The sequence below is a fragment of the Manis javanica genome, chromosome 17 (genome assembly GCF_040802235.1).
Source record: "Manis javanica isolate MJ-LG chromosome 17, MJ_LKY, whole genome shotgun sequence".
NCBI lineage: Eukaryota > Metazoa > Chordata > Mammalia > Pholidota > Manidae > Manis > Manis javanica.
The window spans coordinates 21,313,546-21,338,827 of record NC_133172.1 but is presented as its reverse complement, the minus strand read 5'-3'; the positions used below and the strand labels follow the sequence as shown (position 1 = coordinate 21,338,827).

Here is a 25,282-nt window from a genome sequence, read left to right as displayed (position 1 = left end):
ATATAAAGAACTTGTCTAAGAAATAAGAAGAGTAACACTATGGAAAGCAGAAAAGGACAGGAACAGTCCTTTTGAAAAGGAGAAACATAAGGGGCATATAAACATCCATGAGAATGTATTCAAATCTAGTGCTGATCAAATAAATGCAAATTCTAATATTAATCGTTTTTGCCTAATTTCACAAAAATAAAAAAAGATATGTTTAAAAACCAACCTAATGAATGATACCCAACTGGTTATACAAGCAAAGGTGCAGGAAGATAACAGTCACACATTGGTAGAAATATAAGGCAGGACCATGTCTGGTGGGTAGGTAGGTAATACGTATCTCAGACCTACCAAATTCACATCTACAAGTTTATCCAAAAGGAATATTTGGCAAAGTATGCAAAGATGCTCAGTGAGAGCTGCTGAAAACAGCCTAAAGAATGAGATTAATTGCTACCTGGTTTAGCAACTACAATACAAGCAAATACCATGCTCAGTTCAAATGGACAGAATGAGACACACCCTTGTGAGGCAGGCCCCTGGTCACAGGAAGAGACCCAGTGTCCAAAGGTTAAGTGCTGAGCAAATTACAGGGCCCCATGGGGAGGTGTGGTGGGGCTGTAAGGGGTCTTTACATGTCTTGGTATTTTCTGAACATTGAACAATACATAATCAGAAACATACTTAATCAGAAACATAAATAATGCTGTATTTAAAAGCAAAGAAGAAAATTTGAATTCTCTGGAAAAGGTATTTATTTTGACAGTGCTTTTTAAGGAAGTTGTTTCAAAGCCCATTTACTTAAAATAGAACAGAATTATACTGTGAAGCTTCACTGACCATTGAACATCACACAGATACACACAGATCTGAAAGACAACTTGAGCTGCCCGAATACAGGCAGTCAAACTACCTCTGTGGCGCCTGTTACTCTCTAGCACGATGTGGAAGGTAGAAAATGGAATGTGACCCCAAAGTTCTCATTTTTCTACGACTGACATTTGTAGTCCCTTTTAGGCTAAAATGACAAGGTTGGAAGCCTCAACTGAATGGCAGTCAGCCATGCCCACAACACATGATATTTTTTCACCGGGTTTAATGCAGAATTCAGCACATGACATGTTTGGATCCTTACAGATGCCAGTAAAATTCCTAAATTTCTCCAGAGCCTCCCTTTAAAATATCTGTTACTTCTGCAGTTCTGGCACCGAGCTAAACTAAAAGACACTGTTCTACAAAAGCAACTCAGACACAAGGGTTGTCTTGAATCTCACAGACCTGTGGCAAATGTGATTATCTCCAAACTTGTTTGGCTTGGGAAACTTGGCATAAAGCTGTGGCTCCTGGACTGTTCTCTACCCAGAAAATCAAATCTCTGGTGATCCTGGCTCCTGCCAGATCACCAATGTCTACTCTCAAACTCTAAATAAAACAGACCCCAAGCTCAGAGACCAGGACCTAGATTTAAATAAGGAAGCAGTCAAAAAGACTCTGAATAAAAGGGCTTATGTCAAGCGACTCAGTCTGCTCCAGAATGGTGAGGTGCAGAAGCTTCCAAAGCATTAACCAGCTGCTTGGAAATGGACAGATTTTATAGTACCCCAAATGCCACATGATGATTTTTTTTCTTTTCTAAACTAAAAGTAGTCCAAGATGAGTCAACTAACAGGATTACTGTGAAAAGAAACTATTCTTCTAAGCGTTTTTCATGATGCTGGGATTAATTCCCACAAACTATGCCGGTGCTGGAAAGCTTAGACAGAGACAGGCACTACCTTGCACCCCTTTCTCCTTTCTCCTCCTAAATGGAAGCTTGAGATGATTCATTACAACTCAGAGCGATGGAGCTGGGGAGAGGAGAATATTTCGGCCATGGGGAGGTCGCTCCTGGCCTGGGCCTGGGGGTGAGGCATCTCCAGGTGCCTCCATCAAAGCTCCTCTCCCACTTCCCATCTGAATCCCCCGCTGAACCACAGGCCCTCAAGGCTGTGACATTACCAGCATCCAGCACAGTGGGAGGCATAGATGGGCCTACAAGTATCAGCTGCTTCCAGACAGACACACACTCAAGAGGAGGCCAGATATTATTCACCTTTAAAGAGATGAATTAATAGCAAGGTATATATGAATTATATCTCAGTAAAGCTGTTTTTTTTTAAAAGAGGGAAGTAAGGATGGAAAGAAAGCATGAAGGGAGGAAAGGAGGGAGGGAGGGAGGGAGGAAGGAAGAAAGAGAGGAGGCCAGAAATTATAAGAGGGGGGGGAAAACCCATAAACTATAACTATTCAAGTGTTTAAGGACAGTGAACCAACATCTTTGATTTACATTGAAATGCATAAAAATATACGATGGACTGACATAAAGATGCAGGTTTGCACAGATGGACGAATATGTGATAAAGTTAACTATAGCAAAATGTTCTTGGTAGCATCTAGGTAGTGAGAATAAGTTCACTGCAAAATTCTTTCAATCTTTCTGTAACTTTGGAAATTTTCATAACAAAATGTTGGAGAAGAAATAAGCTATTTTTCCAAAAACATGGTCTAAATCAGTTACAAAATTCAAGAAAAAAGATACTAAATTAGGATACAATTTTACAATTCCAAACCATGTCCACCATAGTCCCTCTTCGACTTAGCCTCCTTGGGGAGGGCCAGCCCAGGTTTCTAACCCACCCTCTCAGGCACAGGAGGAGCCTCAGAGTGACCAAAGACAAGAACAAGGACATGAAAGAACCACAGAAGGTTCTCTGTATGGACTTGCTGAGGGCACTCAGGGTAACCCTGCAAAAATCAACACTTGGCTCACTGAACCTAAGGCCACTTGCAAGGGAGATACAACTTTTATTTTTCCATTTTAAACAGTGAGTCCAGGGCCCACTGCTTTGGATTACCTTGAGAACGACTGAAAAGTCCACATCCTTGGTTTCCTTCAGGCCAAGCGGAATCAGGGGAATCATAAATGCCTCCCTATAAGGAACACAGCAAAGTATATGAACATGCCTATCAAAGTATATGAACCTGGCACTCTACAGCCTTCTCCCAGGAGCCCAGCTCAGGTCCCCATCAGTGTCCTCATGCTAACCAGCAGTTCATTTCCTGTGAAGACCATTCCAGTGGTCGTGTGCTTGTCTCTGTTGTAAACCTGATCCCAGGGCCCTGCAATTTCTGTATTACCCAGCCCACATGAGGGCCTCCCACCTTGACTCCAATTTACCCCTCCAGTCTCAGTCATTCTTTCAGTAACTGTGCTGAGAACCTACTGCGTGCAGGGTCTATGTCTGGTGCACTCACTGCTTCCCCACCCTACTAGTGGACCTCCTCTGTCAGCCCCCAACTCCACCCTCCTCCCCCTCCTTTCCTCACTGCAGAGGGTCCCATCCCTCCCACAGCCTCTAACCCTGGGCTCTCGGGGGCAGCCTCCTATGGGGCTTAACCTCCTGGTGATCCTTCACCTACACAGGGAAGGGCCTGAGCACAAGGGCCCCATCTGACAGAAGTGCACCTATTTCCCAGGCCAGGGTCAGGCCTTGGCCAGCTGCTTCCCCTCCACCTCCTCTCCCCTGCCTGACCACTTGGTTATCCCACAGGTGGCCCAAGAGCACGCCCTGATCCTAGGGACAGGGCTAACAGGAAAACAGGAAGTGAGCAGAACTCAGACTGTGTTTTGCAAACATGGATTTAGCTCCCTGACCTGTAATAGGAGACCTCCTGGGGCTGCTCAGCCCAGCCCAGAAAGAAGGCCAGGAATGCAGAGCAGGGTGAGTGGACAATGCAGCTGTAAGCTGAAACTGCCCCGTGGTGCAGAGAAGACAACCAGGCTGGACTGAAAGCAGGCGGGACCCAACCAGGCATGGCTTCCCCAAAGCCCACAGCCAAAGCTAGACCTGAAGGAGCAGGCCATGCCTCTCTCATCTAAGCCCCAGCACCCTCCCGTCCTGCCCCCATGCAGGGCTGGAGGCAAGGCCCGTTCTTCCCCAGACTGTCCAGGAGCAGTGAGGGTCATGAGCTCCCGCCTTGCAGGGCACCCCACCCTAATCTTGCACTCACATAACTTTCTCCATGACTTCTGGCTTCCCTGTGCTTTCTCATCTGCACAATGGAATTGTTTCTTCTCTGCTTACCTCACAGAAGTGCTTAAAGATCAACTGTGCTAATAAACAATCTGCTTTGGAAGCAGGAAGAATGGCGGATGCAAATGCAAGGTGTCATTATGAACCTGCACATCTCCCCTCTTCTGAGGGCAGGGGACCAACTGGCCACATCAGAGCCAGACTGTGATCACACTGGGGCCTTAACTGCATGTCTCTGTGGGATGCCCTCATGATGGGCTTTCCCACTCATCAGTACATTTTAGTGGGAATATGAAACATTCTACATTTATGACCAAAATTTGGCCCTGCATGGCTTTCTCAGGGAACTTTGACCTTTTGGGAAAAACACTGGAATTTAATACCAGAGTGTAGGCTGGGAGAAGCCTTTCACCTGTTGTTCTGATTAGGTGTTCAAAACTGTACAGGGAGCCCATGGGTAGGTGAGCCAGAGCACACGGACGTCACAAAAAGAGGTTTCATGCATGAACGCTTTCCCTCTAGCTCTGTAGAACACCCCCCCAGGTGCCACGGAGAGGACTGGAGCAGTCATGAAAAGCATATTTCAAATGTAACTCAAGGTTCCTAGATATGCTGTTAATCTAGGAATCTAGCCTCTGACTGAGTTTCCACTGGTGCTCCCCTACCTTTTGAGAAGTCTCATTTCTCCACTTAGAAAAGTAGGTAAACCATTTTTTAAAGCTCTTAGTTATTTCTTCTCAAAAATGGACATGTCTTTCAAAGGTAGCTCACTTTGAGGTGGAAGACTTTCTGAGCTTTTCTGAAGGCCATGCCTTAATATTTCACCTCCCATAAACACTCCCAAAGGGATGCTTCTGAATTAAAACATTCATTTCTCAAATATGTAATGGGGAATATTTCTGAAGTGTCTCAGTGGCACTGACTCCTCAGGAAACTAAAATGTGTCCCCTAATCTTTCATATAGAAGATCCCTGTCAAGGCAGTTTATACAACCTTGCACCCTATCAACAGAATGGCCCAGAGTCAGGCCTGTGAGTGGTGGAGAGGCTAAGAAGGAAAAAGGCAGGGCAACTTGGGCCCAACCTGGCATATCAGCTCTCAAAGCTTGACACAGAAGTGCTTCCAAGGAATTTTTACAGCAGAGACACCACCTAGCCTGCGTGATGGATGCCATTTTCCCACGTGGACCCAGACACACAGATCTCCTATAAAACTAGGTCCCAAAGATCCCAGGGCAAATAAATGCTTTCTGTCCAGCTCTCCAGGTCTTCCCAACAAACTCCACAGGTTCATCCCTTTAACACTTATACCTTGCTCAACCCCGAACCTGATCATCCCATTGCTTCCCAAAGAGGGGCCACCACGGCCTCTGGTCTATCTGTGCACCATCTCTGACAGAGCATGTTCCGAAGCTCAGAAAGTATCTGGAAGATGCACTGTCCCCACTTACTCTGTGCTTTGATAGACTCCCAATGAGATGTTGAGCCCCTCCAGCTCTTCCTTGAGCACCTGCAGGTCTGAGTTCACAAAGCTGAGTTCCAGGCGCACCTGCTCCCGCACCTTTTGGTTCGTGGCTGCTCTGTTAAAAGAAGGGGGAGAGAAATGCTCTCAGCCAAGCATCCCAGCTTCCAGGTCAGCAGGCCACCCAATTCTCACAGGGAAGTTCTAATATGAATGCCAGATGTGATCAGACAAGGTGTCTCAGAGATGCTGGCCATCTGCCAGTAAGTGAACCTGGGACAGAGCCAATAACCCTGAGCTGTCAGAAACAAATTCTAAGATATATACCTCTGCAAAGAATTAGCCTTGAGAAGAGAAAAGAGAACTACTCCCAATCACCCACAAAAGGCCACAAATTATCCCCTTAAAAGGAAACAGATGAGAAAGTAAAAGAGGATGTAACACTCCCCAGCTCATTTTTTGAGGCTGGTATTGTCCTGACCCCAAAGCAGCAAAAGACATCACAAGAAAAAAAAACAAAACAATAGACATGTTTATGAATATACACATGAAAATTCTCAACAAAATACTGGCAACCCAAATTTAGCAACATATGAAAAGGATTATATACCATGACCCAGTGGGAATTATTCTAGGAATGCAAGGTTGGTTTAACATCTGAAAAATCAATTAATGTAACATACTATATTAATAGAATAAAGGACAGAAACACATGGTCATCTCAATAGATGCAAAACAAGCATGTGATAAAATCCAACACAGATTTGTGATAAAAATTCTCAACAAACTAGGAATTGAAGAGAAGTTAAAACTTACTTGTAGGGAAAATTGAAGTTCCTATGGCCAGGATCCTCACCTGACCCTAAACTACTTGAGGATGTAATTGGCCTACTGCTAAGCTACTGCTTCCACACCCATAGGCAATAAGCTATTATTGACTGAGTCACTTATCTAAAAAGCTCCGCCCAGTGCTCTTTTCAAATTACATTATCTGATACAGAATTAATTACCATGGATTACAGGCCTGCAAACTGCTGGACACAGATGATTCTAGTGCTCGATCTACTGCCATGAGAATAAAGCTGGGTATAAACCTTTTTACCCCAAGAACATTCTGTTGTCATTTCTCAGTCTAACCAAATTTATAGTGAACTTGCCTGGGGTGGAAACCCTCAGGCAAGACACTGATAAAGGGCATTATGAAAACCCACAGCTAACATCATACTTAATAGTGAAAGATTGATGCTTTCCCCCTTATGATTAGGCAAAGATGTCCACTTTTGCTATTTCAGTTCAACACTGTACTGGAGGTTCAAGCCAGGGGCAAAAAGGTAGAGATAAAAGGCATCTGGATTGGAAATGAAGAAGTAAACTGTCTTTATTCATACGACATAATCTGGTGTGTGGAAGATCCAAAGGCACCCACAAAACAAATATCAGAACTAACAAATTTAGCAAGGTCACAGGATACAATTCGATACATAAATTTTATTTCTACATGCTAGCAATTAACAATCCTAACATGAAATTAAGATAACAATTTCATTCACAATAGCATCAAAAAAGAATAAAATAGAATAAATTTAACAAAAGAACCATAAGACTTGTACACTGACAACTATAGAACACTGCTGACATATTAAATGAAGGGACATTCCATGTATATGGATGAGAAGACTCACTACTGTCAAGATGTCAACTCTCCCCAACTGGTCTATCCATTCAATACAATTCCAGTACAAACCCCAGTAAGCTTTTTAGTAGAAACTGACAAGCTGATCCTAAAATCTATATGGAAACACAAAAGACCTATAATAGCCAAATAATTTTGAAAAGCACTAAGTCGGAGAATATGCCACCCAATTTTAAAAGATAAAGTCACAGTACTCAAGACAATGTAATATTAGCATAAGGATAGGCAATGGAACAGAATAGAATCCAGAAATAAATGCTTACATTTATGATCAACTGATTTTGACAAAGGTGACAAGACAGTCCAAGGGGGTTAAGAGCATTTCTGACAAATGGTACTGAGGCAACGAGATATCTCTAGGTATGTCAGCATCACCAAGACCACTCTAGTTCAGTGATTTGCTAGGAGGACTCAAGGACTCAGAATGTAGTTGTCCTGATTTATTAGAGCAAAAGGACACAAAGCAAAATCAGCAAAGGGAAAGGTGCGTGGGGTGAGGTCTGACAAAAACTTCAGGTCAGGCACAGGTTTTTGCTAAGAATCCTCTCTCCCAGAAGAGTCACACAGGACACATCGAATCCCTTCATCAAAGAGTTGTGACAAACAAACCGATACAGGCTTATAAATACAGAGAACAAACTGGTGGTTGCCAGAGGGGAGGGGGCCTGGAGGATGACCAAAGAGGTACAAACTTCCAATTATAAAACAAATTAAGTCACAGGGATGAACAGTACAACATTGGGAAGACAGTCAGTAATATTTTAACAACCTTGTATGGTGACAGATAATGACTACACTTATCGTGGTGAGCATTTTGTTGAATCACTACGTTGTATACCCGAAACTAATATGGTATGTTAACCATACTTCAGTTAAAAAAAAAAGAGCTGTGACAACACATGTGAAATGCTATCTACCAAGGAAACTCATTAGTGCCAGGGTTTTTACTGGGGGTTGGTCAGGTAGGCACTCTGCCTAGTAGGTTCCAAATTCCAGGCTCCTAGAAGGAAAGCAGGTGTTCAGCATAAACCACATGGTTTGTACAAATAGTTTAGGCACAGTGAGCCCCTCTGACCAGTTCTGGGAATGGTAGACACTCTCCTGAAATCTAAGTTTTCAGATACCAATCAAAAGCCAACCTTGCAAGGTTGTCCTTAGAAAGGACAGCCATCTCAGGCCTGCCAGGACAACTCTTTTCTGCACAATAGGCAAAGGGTAAGTCTCAATTTAAATCTCATACCATGCACAAATATTAAGTCAAAATGGATCAGATACCTCAATATGAGCTCAAACTCTAAAACTTCTGGAAGAAAATGTAGGAGAAAATCTTCACAATCTTGGGTTGACCACAGTATTCTTAGCTGTACACCAAAAGCACAATCCATAGAAGAAGAAATTGATAAATTGGATCCCATCACATTTTAAAACTCCTGTGTTTCAGAAGACTCCATTAAAAAAATAGAAAAGACAAGCCAAACACTGGGAAAAAATATTTGCAAATTATATATCTGATGAAGAATTTGATTTGTATCCACATTATATAGAGTTTTGTTAATGAAAAAAATTTAAAAACCCAGTTTTTAAAAATGGTATGAACTTTAAAATTTTTAATTGAGGGGTAAGTGATATACAAATTATGTTAGTTTCAGAGGTACAACATAATGATATAGTTGTATATATTGCAAAATGATCACCACAATAAGTCTAGTTAATATACCATCATCTACAGTTACAGAACTTTTTCCCTTCTGATGAGGACTCAGCAACATTCAAATATGCAACAGAGTATATTATCAACTATAGTCACCATGCTGCATATTACATCCTGATGACTTATTTATTTTATAACTGGAAGTTTGTACCTTTTGACTCCCTTCACCCATTTTGCCCCCACCTCCTAACACCTGTCTCTGGCAACCAGCAATCTGTTCTCTGTATCTATGAGCTTGGTTTTGTTTGTTTAGCTTCTACATATGAGTGAGATCATACCTCTATTTGTCTTTGTCTGACTTATTTCACTTAGCATAATGCCCTCAGGGTCCACTCATGTTGTCACAAATGGAAAATTTTCATTCTTTTTTATGGCTGAATAATATTCCATTGTATATACATAACATTTTCTTTATCCATTCATCCATGATGTATACTTGGGTTGCTTTCATATCTTGGTTATTGCAAATAAGGCTGCAACGAACATGAGGGTGCATATATCTTTTTGAGTTTTAGTGTCCTTCCTTTCTTTGATAAATACTCAGAAGTGGAATTGCTGGATCATAGTAGCTCTATTTTCATTTTTTTTCCATACTCTTTTCCATTGGCTGTACCAATTTACACTCTCACCAACAATGCCCAAAGTTTCCCTTTCTCCATATCCTTGCCAACACTTGTTATTTCTTTTTTTTTCTAATAATAGCCAAAGAAGTGCGGGATGATATCTCATTGTGGTTTTGATTTGCATTTCCCTGGTGAGTAGTGATGTTGAACACCTTTTCATGTATCTATTGGACATCTGTGTTCTTTAGAAAAATTTCTTTTCAGATCCTCTGCCTATTTTTTTAAATTAAGGTATCATTGATACACAACCTTAAGAAAGTTTCAAATGAGCAACATTGTGGTTACAACATTCACCCATATTGTCAAGCCCCCCCACCCACCCAATTGTAGTCACTGTCCAACAACGGAGTAAGATGCTATAGAGTCACTACTTCTCTGTGCTATACTGCCTTTCCCATGACCTACCTATATTATGTGTGCTAATTAAATGCCCTTTAATCCCCTTCTCCCTCCCTCTCCACCCACCCTCCACAGCCCCTTCTCTTTGGTAACCACTAGACCCTTCTTGGAGTCTGTGAGTCTGCTGCTGTTCTGTTCCTTCAGTTTTGCTTTGTTGTTATACTCCACAAATGAGTGAGATCATTTGGTATTTGTCTTTTTCCACCTGGCTTATTTCACTGAGCATAATACTCTCTAGCTCCATCCATGTTGTTGCAAACGATAGGACTTGTTTTCTTCTTATGGCTGAATAATATTTCATTGTGTATATGCACCACCTCTTCTTTATCCATTCATCTACTGATGGACTCTTAGGCTGCTTCCATGTCTTGGCTACTGTAAATAGTGCTACAGTAAACATAGGGGTGCATATGTCTTTTTGAATCAGGAATCCTGTTTTCTTTGGGTAAATTTGTAGGAGTGGAATTACTGCCCTGCCCATATTTTTTGCCAATATGTTTATATTGGGTTTTTTTGCTACTGAGTTGTCTGAGTTCTTTATGTATTTTGGACATTAACCCTGTATCAGATAATGTGATTTGAAAATATTTTCTCCCATTCCATAGGTTGCCTTTTTATTTTCTTGATGGTTTCTTTTGCTGTGCAGAAGCTTTTTAGCTTGATGTAGTCACACTTGTTTGTTTCTGTTGCCTTTGTTTTTGGTGTCAGATTAAAAAAATCATTGCCGAGATGCATGTCAAGGAGCTAACAGCCTATATTTTCTTCTAGGAGTTTTATGATTTCAGGTCTTACATTCAAGTCTTTACTCTGAATAGATTTTTGTGTGTGGTGTAAGATAGTAGCTTAGTTTCATTCTTTTGCAAGTGGCTGTCCAGTTTTCAACACCATTTATTAAAGAGACTATCCTTTCCCCATTGTATATTCTTGGCTCATTTGCCATAAATTAATTTACCACTAAGCATGGATTCATTTCTGGGCTATTTTGTTCCATTCATCTATGTGTCTATTTTTATGCTAATACTATGTTTTGACTATATAGCAGTGTAATAAAGTCTGAAATCAGCGACTGTGATAACTCCAGCTTTGTTCTTGTTCCTCAGGTTTGCTTTGTTTTGGGGATCTTCTGTTTTTTTGGCACCACACAAATTTTAGGATTGTTTTATCTATTGCTGTGAAAAATGTCATTGGCATTTTGGTAGGGATTGTACTGAATTTGCAGACAGCTTTGGGGATAGTACGGATATTTTAACAATATTCTTCTAATCCATGAGCATGTAACAGTGTTTCATTTCCTATGTCATCTTCAATTTCTTTCATCGGTGTCAGTTTTCAGTGTACAGGTCTTTCACTTTCTTTATTGAATTTATTCCAAGGCATCTTATTTTTTTGATGCAATTATAAACAGGATCATTTTCTTAATTTATTTTTCTCACAATTCATTATTAGCATCTAGAAACACAACAGATTTATGTATATTGAATTTGTATCCTGCAACTTTACTGAATTCATAAAATGTACAAAAAATATTTCAACACAAATTTTAAAGAAGATATAGGAATGGTTAATAAGCACATGAAAATATCTCAAAATCATTAGTCAGCAGGGAAATGCAAAGTAAAGCCATAATGATACCAATATACAATCACTAGATTAGCTAAAATAAAAAAGTGCAAGTGAAGATGTACAGAAACTGAAACTCACATACATTCCTGAATATAATGACACAGGCACTTTGAAAACAGCTGGGTATTTTCTAAAAACGTTACACATAAACTTACCATACAACTGAGTATTTCCACTCCTAGGAATCAACATGAAAGAAATGAAAACATATCTCCAAGCAAAGACACGAATGGGAATATTCACACTAGCATTACTGACAATAGCCAAAAAGTGGGAAAAACCAGGTATCTATTAACTGGCAAATGGCTAAGCAAAATGTGGTGCATCCACAGACACAACACTGTTAGGCAACATGAAGGAACAAACTTTATCCAGCGAACTTGACACCACCTTGAAGACCTTACCGGTGTCCCTCACTTTACAGATTAGGAATCACTGCGAAAACAACCAGGGGCAATAGCAAGAATCAAGTACTGAGCCCAGGCCTTGCCGAACACATTTCCATGAACCACCCTGGCAAGTCCTCGGTCATCCCCAGATGGGGTACAGCAGGACACCTGAGGTTCATCAGCCGAGAGCTCCAGCCAGAGTCACAGTACCTGACCAGGGCCCCCTCCTCAGCTGATGAGAATCCAGTCACCTGTCATGGCCCTGCTTTGCTCACCACCTGTTCCCCTTACCCCCAGAGAGCAAAGTGCGAAACCGCTTCTCCTCCACTCTGCCCTCTCCTCTGGGCTCTCTCGCCTTGCCACACATTTGGGCCCATCAGTTTCTCTCCATGATGTATTATCACCAGTAAGAAATACAATTTACATCACAATACAATATACACCTATGCACACATACCCCTAAGACAAAGATATCACAAAAACAAATTTTGCCATGTGTGTGGTGCACCCCAATATATCCTATTTACTCTAATTACTTACTTTAAAATACACTGAGGTCTGTAACTCTCCAATTCTGACTCTGACCAACTGGGTGCCCAGCAATTCAACTCAATTCTGACACCAACTCCTGAAGTTAGCACAGACCCCACAGGTTAAGGACTCAGTGCCATGAGACTGTCTCCACTTCAGGTGTCGGTCACAACCTTGGTGGGGGCTGGGGGGGCAGTACCTGCACTTCTGATGGACCAGCTACAAATCAGGGGTTCCCAAAACCCCTGATTATTCACTAGATAAGTGAATTAACCCCTGACAATTCACTAGAATGACTCACAAACTCAGGAAAACACTTCAGTCATGTTCACTGGTTTATTTGAAAGCATACAACTCAGCAACAGTCACGTGAAGAGTTCCACAGGCCTGGGAGGGGTGGGGAGCTTCCATGCCCTCTCCAGGCGACCACCCTCCTCAGTGTGGCCACAAACCTGGAAGCTCCCCAGACCCCATTGTTAGGGGTTTTATGGAGTTTTCGTTACTTCATTACATGGCCATGATTGATTAAAGCATTGGCCATTGGTGACTGAACCCAATCTGCAGCCCCTCTCCTGGCCTGAAGTCCAGCGGTGGGGCTGAAAAGTTCCAATCCCCTAAGCTGGCTTGGTCTTTCTGGCAAACAGCCCCCTCTCCCCGTCAGGAGTCACCTCATCAGCATACAAAAGACACTCAGGAGATTCCAAGGGTTTTAGGCACTCTTGCCAGAAACCAGGCACAAAGACCAAACCTTTATTTTTATTGTACCACAGCAACCCACTGAATTGATTTCATTACACACCACGGGTCACAATCTGCTGCAGGAAAACCTGTATTACAGAGACATTACTGAGACCATGACTGACTCACTAGCTTGACGAGGTCCGTGAGGATGCAAGGGAGGAGGTTCTCCCAGCCCTCAGCAGTGGGAAGAGCTCCTCAGCAACTGGTTTGCTTTTGCCTAACGGGGATGAAACGTGTTCCAGATCACCTTCCCGTCTTTGTACTGCCTGCCAGGAAGCTCAGAGACAGACTGTGACCCCTGTCTAACACCTCGCAGCATGTATTAGCCTTACTTCCAGCTCAATGTCTTTCTTCTTCTCCTTCCTGCTGCCCCCATATCCTCACTCCCTCCTGTTTTATTTGTACATGTTGTATGTAAGTTGTCCGATGGTATATAAGTTAAGATGCCTCAAATCCATTTTGGAATGAGGCAAGATAAACAACTGTAACTTCTGAGGACATGACCTTTGTTTTCTATTTCTTTGTATTTCTCCTAGAAACTGGCATGACCCTTTCCACATGGTGGGGGTGAAACAAATTTAAGTTGGTGAAAGAGCAAATGGCCAGGTAAAGACCCCTCTCTGGAGGCAATGCGAAGGGAGTGAATCATTTGTGGCAACAGAATGGGCTCAATGTAAATATAAACAATTTAGACTCTAAGACCCTTGCCCAAATATCTAGAGACCTTCCAGATATGCCAACTCTTGAATTTTCCAACTCTGCATAATGATTTGCCACACCTCTTCTTTCTCAAGCTGGCAACAATTTGAGATTCAGGATTTGCAACAAATCATGACCTGCTCTTTGGATGTGGTCCTCTCTGTGGGGATCACTGAGAACAGCTGATGGCCTGGCAGAGCCAACCCTGACCCTTGGGTACAACACTGACTCAGAAACCAACCCTAGAGTATGAGCTGCTTCTAATACAGGTAACAATTAAACAATTTTTCACTGATTTGCTGGTGGAAGGAGGCTTCTTAAGTAAGGTACATCAATTACTTAAGGTGCGCACGCCCAGGTCTGGGCCAGGGGAATAGCCTAGGGCATCAAATGAGGATAGAATCAGCTAGCCCAAAGTAGGAATTAAGACTAGAGCCTTGGTCTCCTCAGTCCTGGCGCTCTGCACCTGGGCTGCCTTTCTGGATGAAAACGAATTGCTTATGTGGGCTTTTTTAGAGGAACACGGCTTTTCTCAGTTTTTCCTTGGGAACACACCTCTGCTGAGACCCCTGTGGTCTGGTAACAGACGGTACAACCAAATAAAGCCTTGAGGCTGACCAGGATGAGGAAGTTGGGCGTCTCAGCCCTTTTCTGCCAAGAACCTCCCAGCCCAGGTTCTCCATGGTCTCCCTCTGACCTTGACTGGCGAGGCAGGCCCATCTGTCAAGCTTTCCATAAACAGCACACACATACTGAGAAAGTCAGGAATGAGGTGTCCTGCTTATTCTCTGTAAGTGATCACTCCACCAACTGTGAGCAGGGAAGGAGGGCCACATTCGATTATTTCCTGAGGCTACTGACCACATCTGCACACTTGCCCTCTTAAGTTGGAGCTGCTGACACCTTTTCCACCATAAGAAGCCCTCTTTTGTGAAAATGGCTTCTCCATCGCATGTCCAAACTTTCTGTAATGTTCCCATGTTTTGTCTTAAAGATGCATGTGGCTTTGGCATTCTGACCCACGTATCTCCATTTGTTTTAGTGTAATTTTTTTCTCTTAAATCTCCCTCCAGGAACAGGCACATTGACAGGCACCAAAGGCTTGCTCCAGCTTCACAGACCTTTTTGGACAAGTTTGACCTTAATCCATCTGACCCCAAATCCTGCTCTGCCAGAGAATCAGGGAGACTGGAGCCAAGCACTGCCCTGTGCCCTCATGTGGCCAGCCAGCTAAGGCAGCAGATCAGCTGGTCAGGTAGGACATCGGCTGCCAGCCCATCTCAGTGCAGGAAGGCAGGCCTCAGAGTAGGTACAAGCCCCAAAGGGCATGAAGCGCTCACATATCTCACGGAAGAGGCACACTGGTGCCCCTCAGACCTAACAGTGTGTGAGAGAGTGAGAGTCAGATCACTCTCATTACAGCCAAAGTCCCCCCAGGACACCCCTGGCCCAGAACTTCATGAACCTCTGGTCCAGAGATCACAAACTAGAGTTGTGGGACTTGTTCATTTGGTTCTCAGGGTATTATTTTCCCCCCTTAAATGAGTTGCCTATTTTAAAAAATTCAACTATCAGAAGATTAAAAGGAAAAAAAAAAGTCAGATCTCTAGCTTCACCTGAAAAAAAAGAAAAAAAGAAAGAAAAAACCTTAAGACTTGGCACCTGTGGCCCTGGCCTCTATCTGGGCGACTTTGCAGCTGCCCCCTCCAGGGACAGAACATGCTCTGTGCTTCACCACAGTCCCACCACTCCCTATTATATCACCGTACCAGTCCCAGCCCCTTTCACTCTTTTTCATGCCCGCCTGGACCCTGTAAGCCTCAGAGTGGGCCACTCTGCTCTAGTTCAACAGCTATTAGTACAAGAGAGGAACCTAAAGCCCAAAGACATTAAATGACTCGCCCTTATTCAAAGGACCAGTTAAAACTGAGCTATGTGGCAACTTGCTTTAAATTTCACAAAGACCATCTCTGTTTCAGAGAAGCATCATCACATTTCTACTCCAGCTCTTCTCAAAGAAGGGAAAGGAGCTAGGAAAAGAGAGAGAATACTGTCCTTGCTTACCCAGAAAAAGCATATTTAAAATATCTCAGATCTTCCTAATCAAACTCCTAATCAAAGGAAGCTCTTGGACTCCTGGCTGATATAGATCAGAGATCTTGAAGGGGCACAAAATCTGGCTCCTCACAGTGCCTGCCCAGCCTCGAAGGCCCCATAATGCAGGTAAGGACTGGGACCTTTGCATTCCTGCATTTTGGGGGACATTTTCCCAAACACCCCCTGCCCCCAGGTCCAGCTGCTCTACCTTTTTCTGGGAGCTGTGGTAGGGCAGTTGGGAGCCTGAAAACAGACAAATGAACAGACAGAACAGCGAGGCCCAGTTTATGACTGAAACTACCCTTTGCTGGCAGGGAGAGCCACCTAATCGGCTGCCCAGGGACACCCAGAGGCCAGAGCTGGGCTTGGCGAAACGCCCTATTTGTATTCGGGATTAATAAATACCTTTAGGGTTTCCTCTGACAACATTCTCGAGAGAGGGGCACTTTGAACTTTTAGGTCACTGTGAGAATCATTAACAACCCACCCTACCCCCACCCCTGCCAGCTCAGCAGCCGACTTGACAATGAGCTTGAGCCATTGTGCCTCAGAGAGGCTGAAAAGCTGTTTGCTGGTGTCATTAACAGAGCAGAGACAAAACCCCACCCCAGGTCTTGCCTTAGAATTACCAAGTCCCTGGTCAGAGAGGGCCTCCCTGACCACCTGGTCTCTAAGGCCACGGCACACCACGCTGTATCAACCTTTATCACATTTCTTTTTCATCAACTCCCTAGAAAACATCACCTTCAACGGGACTGGATTTGTTTGCTTGTGTAGTAAGGTCCCCCACACATCATGAAGTAAAGCCTTGTTTGAACTGCTTGCAGCCTTTCCCCCTTTTTCCTCAAACACCGCCCACCACTTGTGAGGGGCTCAACAAATCCATCTGTTGGATGAGTGAGCAGCAAATCAACTGCAGTCCACTCCTGGGGAGGTCCCAGAGTCAGGGCCGCCCACCCGTCCCCAGACCACAGAGCCAGCCTGCCGAAGGGTCAGCCGAAGCCTGAGGCCACAAAACACACCGCATGCAGGGGAATGCACCTGCACATTTCCCAGCCCTGCAGGCCCAGCACACAGCAGACACTCCCAAGACGGAGGGCATCTCCACAGTGGCCCTGGACACATGAAGGCCACTGTGCTGTGGACCTGATAATTTCCAGGTCCAGACTTGCCTGGGAACAGGGACATTGTTCAAACATTTTAAAAGACATTTGAAAGTTAAAATATTTCCCCATTCTCATCTAGGAACAACCTCCTGTCCACTCTGTTACAGAAGTAGCTGCAGAAGAGGCTCCCTATACTTGGCGACCCCAAGACTTGCATCCCCGGCTATTCCTCAAGTAACAAAAGCAACACAGACATGGCACCACTGTTCTTGACTCAGTGGCAGGTTCAGGGAGTTGGTTAGATTATTCTGGGCTCCGGCAGTATTTCACAATAAAAATGAATAAAAGTAATTCATAAAAGAACATTCAGACACTGAAGGGAGTAAAATGACAGATTCCCTTCTACCCCAACCCCTGGTCTTGCTGCCAAGAGCCAACTCTACTAACAGCTTTTTTCCTGGTCCTTTTGGGAAAAAACCTGTGCACACATAGGTGCATATGCACAACAAATCCTTCAAACACATGCAGGGCATGCCATCCTGTACCTTCCTTCTCCCCCACTTAGTATCTCAGAGATTTTTCCAAAGGAGCAAATACAGACTGATCCAGAAATGAATTTACCTCAGTTTCATGGTCAGACACTCTCCTCCTGTCTTTATTGAGCTCAGGTGAGTGGTCCATGTGACGAGGCTGATCATGCCATTCATACATATCTGTGACCACCAGAGTGTTTATTGTGGCTCTTTTACAAACACCCAGTTTGGTGTGTTTTTTTCCCAACAACCTCTGAGCAGCCTCACGGATCCCTCCAGCCTCCAGCAGTAAAGCTGACCCACTGGGAACACCCACTATCCATACCCTCCCAGGTTTCCAGGGTCCCTGCCAGGTTTCTGTCTCACTCAGCCAGGCAGCAGGCATGGTGCCTGCCTCAACTACCCAGTGCAGAAGGTGGCATGGGCCTGACAAGAGTTACTCTGAAGGAAAAAAGTCTCTACTCTTTGTAAACAAGAGGAAGCTGGCACACTGTCTTGCATTGTGCTGAAGGGCGTGGGGAGGGCTTATAGCTGCCTGTGACACATGTAAGGCTTTACTGAGTTCTCTGCTTGATAAGTAACTAGTTTACCACCGGAGCATAATAATGAGTGCCCCACGGGCACAGGGCTATACTGGGCCCCTCTCATTAGAGAGATGGACCCTAGCAATAGAAATGTCCCCTTATCCTCCTTTTTGCTTCTTTCTTTCCCTTTATACATTCAACAAACACTTACCAAGAAGTGAATTCTAGACCAGGCACAGTTTCTCTACTAAGCAGTAGAGAAAACAGACAAGTCCCACAGAAAGCAGGGAGAAAAAAAAGGAATACAATAATTGGACATCTCCCACTGTTTCTGTACCTTCAACACACAAACAGTCTGGGTAAAATACTTGTATTTAACATAACCAAGCTCTAGGCAAGAAAGGGCCTGCTCTAGGCGCCAGAAATGCTCTAGTGGACCCAAAGCTAAAACCAAGAGCTAGAGAGGGAGCGGCAGGCCTAGGAGTTTAGGGAATGGATGGACAGGCCTCAGGAGAGGCTGGCTCCCAGCTGAGGCAGTAGAGTCAGCAGACACCTACTTCAGAAGATTTTCTGCTCCTGTTCTCATCCGCACAGCTTTCAGGATCTGCTGGTTCAAGGCAGCCCTCTGATTCTGCAGTTTGCTCCGGCCAGTTTGTGCAAGGGGATTGCAACCCTAAGGAAAAATAAGAGATGCCCCTCTGAAGGTCAACTACTCCAAAAATGACAACGATGTTTACATAACAGAAAATGTTTAAAAAAACCAAGCTTTTCTGAAAATAAAACTAACATCCACATGGAAAATAAACAAAATATTGAAAAGTATAAAAAGAAAATAAGAGTCACTCAAAATAACACAACTCCAAAACATTCACTATGAATTGGTTTCTTTCCTGACCATGTATTTTATATGCATGTTGTTATTTTCCATCTTAGTGGCTGTTTTGGGAGTTCCCAAGTCCAGTCCCAAGTTTGGATATTTGCTAGGACTCAGAATGTATTTGCACTAACAGCGAAGATTTGTGACGGTAAGGATATACAGCTGGATCACAGGGGAAAAACACAGGCAGTCTGGAAAAATCCACGCGCAGGCTTCATTATGCTTTCTCCCCCACTGAGGGGTCACACAGAGCACACTGTTCTCCCAGGAACAAAAATGCAACAAAAAATATGAGATGTCACTGTCCAGGTTAGCCCAGTAGAAAATCAGTGCCCAGAGTTTTTACTGGGGGCTGATCACAAAGGCTCCCTCTGCTTAGCATGTACCAAAACTCTAGTCTCCCAGAAGGAAAGTAGCTGTATATCATAAACCACAGGCTTCGTGCCATCAGTCTAGGGAAAGTAAGCCAACCTTATCAGTTAGGGGATGGAGGGAACACCCCAAGAGCCAGGTTCCTAGATGCAAGCAAGCCTTCCTAAGGAAAGCAGCATCAGGCATGCTGTGTTAACCCTTTTCTGCACAACAGCACATACAATTTGTTTTCTCACTTAATACCCTATCATGAAAATTTCCTTTATTATGAAATGTTTCTGGAAATTATGATTTTAATGGCCACAATATCGCCTTTTTTTTTTAGGATTTACCATTTCCTTATACCCATTTCCTTGGATATTTAGATTGTTTCCCAGTATCTGCTATTATATGTAATTATTTGATGCATATTTGTAAAGATGAATCTTAACATAACTCAAGTTTTTTTAAGGTATAGTTGTGGGGCAGAGTTATAAAGGGTCTAAACTCTTTAAGGCCAGCCCCCTCACACCAGCCCAAATATCCTCCAAAAAGAAAGGCATTCCCTTGTTCCCTCTCCTGACTAGCCGTAGGCAACCACAAATCTACTTTCTGTCTATGCAGATTGGTTTATTCTGGACATTTCATACAAATGGAATCCTACAAAATACAGTTTTTTATGATGCACTTCTTTCACTTAGCACAATGTTTTCAAGGCTTATCCATGCTGTAGTGTGTATCAGTACCTCGTTTCTCCTTGTCTCTAGTACCCCCTTATATGGCTCTAACACATTTATACATCCATTCATCAGCTGACGGACATTTGGGGGTGTTTTCACTTTTTGGCTATTATGTATAGGGCTGCTTATTTGCATGTAAGTTTTTATGCAGATGTGTGTTTTCCTTTCTCTTGGCTATCTATCTAGGAGTGAAACTGCGTGTCACATGGTTAGTTTAATGTTTAACCACTTGAGGAACTGTCAAACTGTTTTCCAGTGGATATACTATTTTACATTCCCACTAACAGTACATGAGGGTTCCAATTTATCCATATCCTCACTAATACTTGCTACTGTCTTTTTTGTTTTGTTTTGTTATGTTATATAGCCTACTGTGTGGCACCTCACTGTGGTTTTCAATTACATTTCCCCGATGGTTAATGATGTTGAACATCTTTTTATGTGCTTACTGACTACCTGTATATCTTCCTTAGAGAAACATATATTCAGGTTCTTTGCCCATTTAAACCTGGTTTATTTTTCTTTTTATTGTTGAGTTGAAAAGGATTACAGTTGACCTTTGAACAACACAGGTTTGAACTGTGCAGGTCCACTTATATGATGTGGATTTTCTTCCATAAAGATACTGGAAAATTTTTGAGATTTGACACAATTTTTGAAAGAATTTTCTTTTCTCCAGCTAACTTTACTATAAGAATATGGTATATAATACATATGCAAAATATGCATTAGTCGACTGTTTATATTATTGATAAGGTTTCTGGCCAAAAGTAGGCTATTTACTAACAGTTAAGTGTTTGGGGAAGTCAAAAGTTACACATAAACACAGAGAAGACAAGTAGTGACTCTATAGCATCCTACTACGCTGATGGACAGTGACTGTAATGGGGCATGTGGTAGGGACTTGATAATAGGGGGAGTCTAGTAACCATAATATTGCTCATGTAATTGTACATTAATAATAGCAAAAAAAAAAGTTATACACAGATTTTTGACTGTATTGGCACCGCTAACTCCATGCTGTTCAAGCATCAACTGTATTTTTAATCTTTGCCAAGTTGATATGCAAAAACAGGTATCCCATTCTTCCCATTTGCATTTATTATTAGTGAAGGTAAACATTATTTCTCATATATTATTATTAATCACTTAAATTTCTTTTTAGGGGGTTAACATCCAAAATATATAAAGAACTCATATGCCTCAACACCCAAAAAACAAATAACCCGATTAAAAAATGTGTGGAGGACCTGAAAAGACATTTCTCCGAAGAAGAAATACAAATGGTCAACAGGCACGTGAAAAGATGCTCCACATCATTAATCATCATGGAAGTGCAAATTAAAACCACAATGAGATATCACCTCACACCAGTTAGGATGGCCACCATCCAAAAGACAAGAAATAACAAATGTTGGCAAGGATGTGGAGAAATGGGAACCCTCCTACACTGTTGGTAGGAATGTAAATTGGTGCAACCACTCTAGAAAGCAGTATGGACATTCCTCAAAAAACTAAATACAGAAATTCCATATGACCCAGTAATTCCACTTCTAGGAATTTACCCAAAGAAAACAAAATCCCTGATTTGAAAAGATACATGCATCCCTATGTTTAGCACCACACTATCTGCAATAGCCAAGATACAGAAGCAACTTAAGTGTCTATCAATAGATGAATGGATAAAGAAGCTGTGGTACATATATACAATGGAATATTATTCAGCCATAAAATAAAGAAATCCTGCTATTTGCAATAAGATGGATGGATCCAGAAGGTATTACAATGAGTGAAATAAGCCAGACAGACAAAGACAAATACCATATGATTTCACTTATTTGTGAAACATAAAAACAAAGCAAAATGGAAGGAACAAAACAGCAGTAGACTCAGTGGTTACCAAGGGGGAGATGAGGGGGATAAAGGGGCATAATAATTTGCCACCACAATATAAGTTGGTCACAGGGACAGCAGTAATGCATAGAGAATATAGTCAATGATTCTGTAACATTTTTCTATGTTGACAGATAGTAACCAGACTAGGGGGGCTGAGGATTTAATAATATGTCTAACTGTTGAATATTTTGTGTTGTACATTTGAACCTAATATAAGATTGTCTATTAACAATACTTCAATTTTTAAAATATCTTTTTAGTCAATTCTCTGTGTTCTCTGTTCATTACTTCCTATTTGGATTGTAAGGTTTCATTCTGAAAAGTTTAAGGTCAGAATAGAAGTTTCATTTTAACCTGATGGTTTTCCTCCCACTGTAGCAGACCGAAGTCCTCAGATCTGAGTTGAGGGCTCCATTCCTTTTTGACCCCTTTGTCTTTATCTTTCTCCATTCCTCTATCTGTAGGTACTGCCCCTGAAGGGGCCGTGGTTACGCCCTGGGAGTGGCTGGTGGGCAGCACTCTGCGAAAAAAAATGCCCTTTCCAGCTCCGTCACTGCTGTTGTAGCTCTGCACACACCTAGCCTGTCTCACCTCTGCCCAAGCCACGCCCTATGGCCTCGACCCAAGGAGGGAAGGCAGTTATCTATAGTTATCTACAGTCAAAACCTCAGAGATCCCTGTACCAGTGGCCTTTGCACTAGTGGGCCAGAAACTGAGTTAGGTCTCTCCTTCCACAAAGATCTCTCAGTCTCACTTCCCAGCCAGCCACCACCCACCTGGCCCCCAACATAGGCCCCCAAGTTCAAATCACACAGAGATTCAAAATCTGAGTTGGAATGGTCTTAACATTAACATCTTTCAAAACATTAAATGATCCCTGTTTTAAAATTAAAGTCAGAAAATTCTCTTTTTTTCCAGATATAAGATTAAAATGTCTTTACTATAGGAAGCTAATCTAATATTAAAGGGCTAAAATAATTGCCAGCCTCTTTCCTTTCCATGTCCTAAAATTACTATGAATGGTCTGACTGGACTCAAAATTACATGGTTCATTAAAGCTGTGTTCCATTTTACAGAGAAGCTTAAATAAGTAATTCTTTTAGGTGTGCTCCCAGAACTAAGATAAACAGCCGTTCCAGCTCTTGGATGAGAGCTCTTTGCTGCCTATATTTTACCCAACTTCTGGCTGGCCTGGAATCACTACGCCCTAACCAGCCCACAGATGTAGAGTCAAGTTTCTAGATAAGACAGAGGAATGCTTAGGATTAGATGTGACTGAGTAATTGGACCCAAAACTACATTACTTCTTACTGACAGGTAGGAATGTAAGGAGTGCTGGACACACCAGAAACGCCCACAGGGCTATCTGGAAACTTCCCCAGAAGCTCTGAGAGGTGAATCTGGGCAAGCCTGCCAGAAAGACCCCCTGGCATCACCAGAGGCTGCCAGCCATCCACCAGCCCCTGCCAGGGGACCTCTGCTGGTGGGAACCCATGTCCTCACTCACGCTGTGGTTCCTGATGGGTTCACGACAGAATATACAGGACCCTGTCGACACCGGAGTGAGGGTTTGTGTCAGGGACCAAGGCAGCAGCCAGCACCCATCATGTCTGTGTGGCCCAGGAACTGGAACAGCAGAAAGGGGACTGAAGTGTCCTGGCCTTGAGTGTCACTGTCCTATGGTGAAGGAGTCTTTCCACTACACAGCCTGTTGGTTCCCGACTAAGGTTTGGGCATTTGCATCAGTCTCAAAATATGGAAGGATGGTCCAACAGCTAATAACCCACAAAGCAAGTACTGAATAGAACCTCAGCTTTATCACTAGCTTAGTGGGCATCTACCCCATGTCAGAGAGCCCCTGTTACAGCATCTCAGGTTCCATACTTGGAGGCTAAGCAAGCTACTCAAGCTCCAAGAGGCAGTAAGATGGGAGCAGGACTTAAGCACATGTCTTTTCTGCCACTGTAAGATGAGCTGTGAGGGAGACTGAGTGGTAGGAAGTATGGGGATCCTGGGACAGCTGGCCTGACGGCCTCCAGGCACCCTTCACATGCTTCCTGGCTGAGGGATGCCCAGTATACAACATGCTCTTTGGGCACAGTGACTAGCATTCCACTCTCCCACCTCGCAGCCCAGGACAGTCAGGGGTGTAAATCCATGCTCCCCTGCATCCTTCCAAGGGCGGAACATCTATCTGATGCCTGGCCAGTTGGAAATGGAAGGCCCCTGGCCCTGAGATTGATTCAGAGTGAGCACCTGACGTGGGGCAATCAGAGCCCATCAGAAAGAGACCTTCATTTTCCTTCATCAGCCTTTGCCACCAGCAGGGGAGTATATCCCCAGAAACGAAGCCAACCCAGGGGAAGCAGAGCTGAGAAACTGAGTCGTGGTGGCAGCATCTGAGCCCTAGATGCAGCCAGGCCTGAAGCTATTCCTCTAGACTTCTCAGTTACAGGAGCCAATCAATTCATTCCTGTTCCTGCCTAAGGCACTTTTAAAATCGATATATAATGTACATGTAATAAAATACACAAATTCTAATTACACAGTTCTATGAGTCTGGATAAATGCATGCACTTGTGTAATCACTACTCCAGTCAAAACACAGAACATTCATGGCATCTTACTACACTGATGGACAGTGACTGCAATGGGGTATGGTGGGGGGAGGGAGTCGATAATAAGGGTGAATGTAATAACCACATTGTTTTTCTTGTGAAACCTTCATAAGAGTGTGTATCAATGACACCTTAATAAGTAAATAAATAAAAACAGAACAATCCCATCAGCCCCAAGCAACCAATAGACTACAGACCTTTCTATCTGGTTTCTATCACCTCAGACTTTTTCCTGTTCTAGGCAACTTCATATAAGTGGAATCATATCATATATATTCTGCTGGGTCTGGCTTATTTTGCTCAATAGTCTATGTTGAGATTCATCCATGTGGCTGTTTCTTTTTAATTGCTGAGTAGAATTCCATTACAGAAATATACCACAGTATTTATCTGTCTACGCCATACTGAATCAGTTTTTCTGGCACCTGCAACTAAAATAGTCCTAATTAGAATAAGTTCACCTAGAGCAAAAATTCTGGATGTTAACATACATCTGCATGCCTTTAGTGTATAGTCAGATTGTTCAGTTGGGAAACAAGTATTTATGAATAGCACCTAGGCAAAAACTGGAGTCACTCAATTTGGAAGAAAGGAAAGAATCGTCAACCT

The 25,282-nt window shown here is 42.9% G+C and overlaps 1 protein-coding gene across 3 annotated transcripts in view; it reads right to left on the bottom strand.

The window, feature by feature from the left end:
* Positions 1-25,282, bottom strand: part of RHPN2 (rhophilin Rho GTPase binding protein 2) — a 62,542-nt gene that overhangs the window by 30,785 nt on the left and 6,475 nt on the right. For 2 of the 3 annotated variants that reach the window (XM_037021564.2, XM_037021563.2), the window contains exons 2-4: positions 18,749-18,864; positions 5,512-5,640; positions 2,883-2,958 (exon numbers count right to left, since the gene is read on the bottom strand). In XM_037021564.2, the coding sequence (XP_036877459.2) occupies positions 2,883-2,958; positions 5,512-5,640; positions 18,749-18,864 (321 nt within the window). The remainder of the gene's footprint in view (positions 1-2,882; positions 2,959-5,511; positions 5,641-18,748; positions 18,865-25,282) is intronic. The other variant, XM_073225908.1, reaches the window with a different exon arrangement.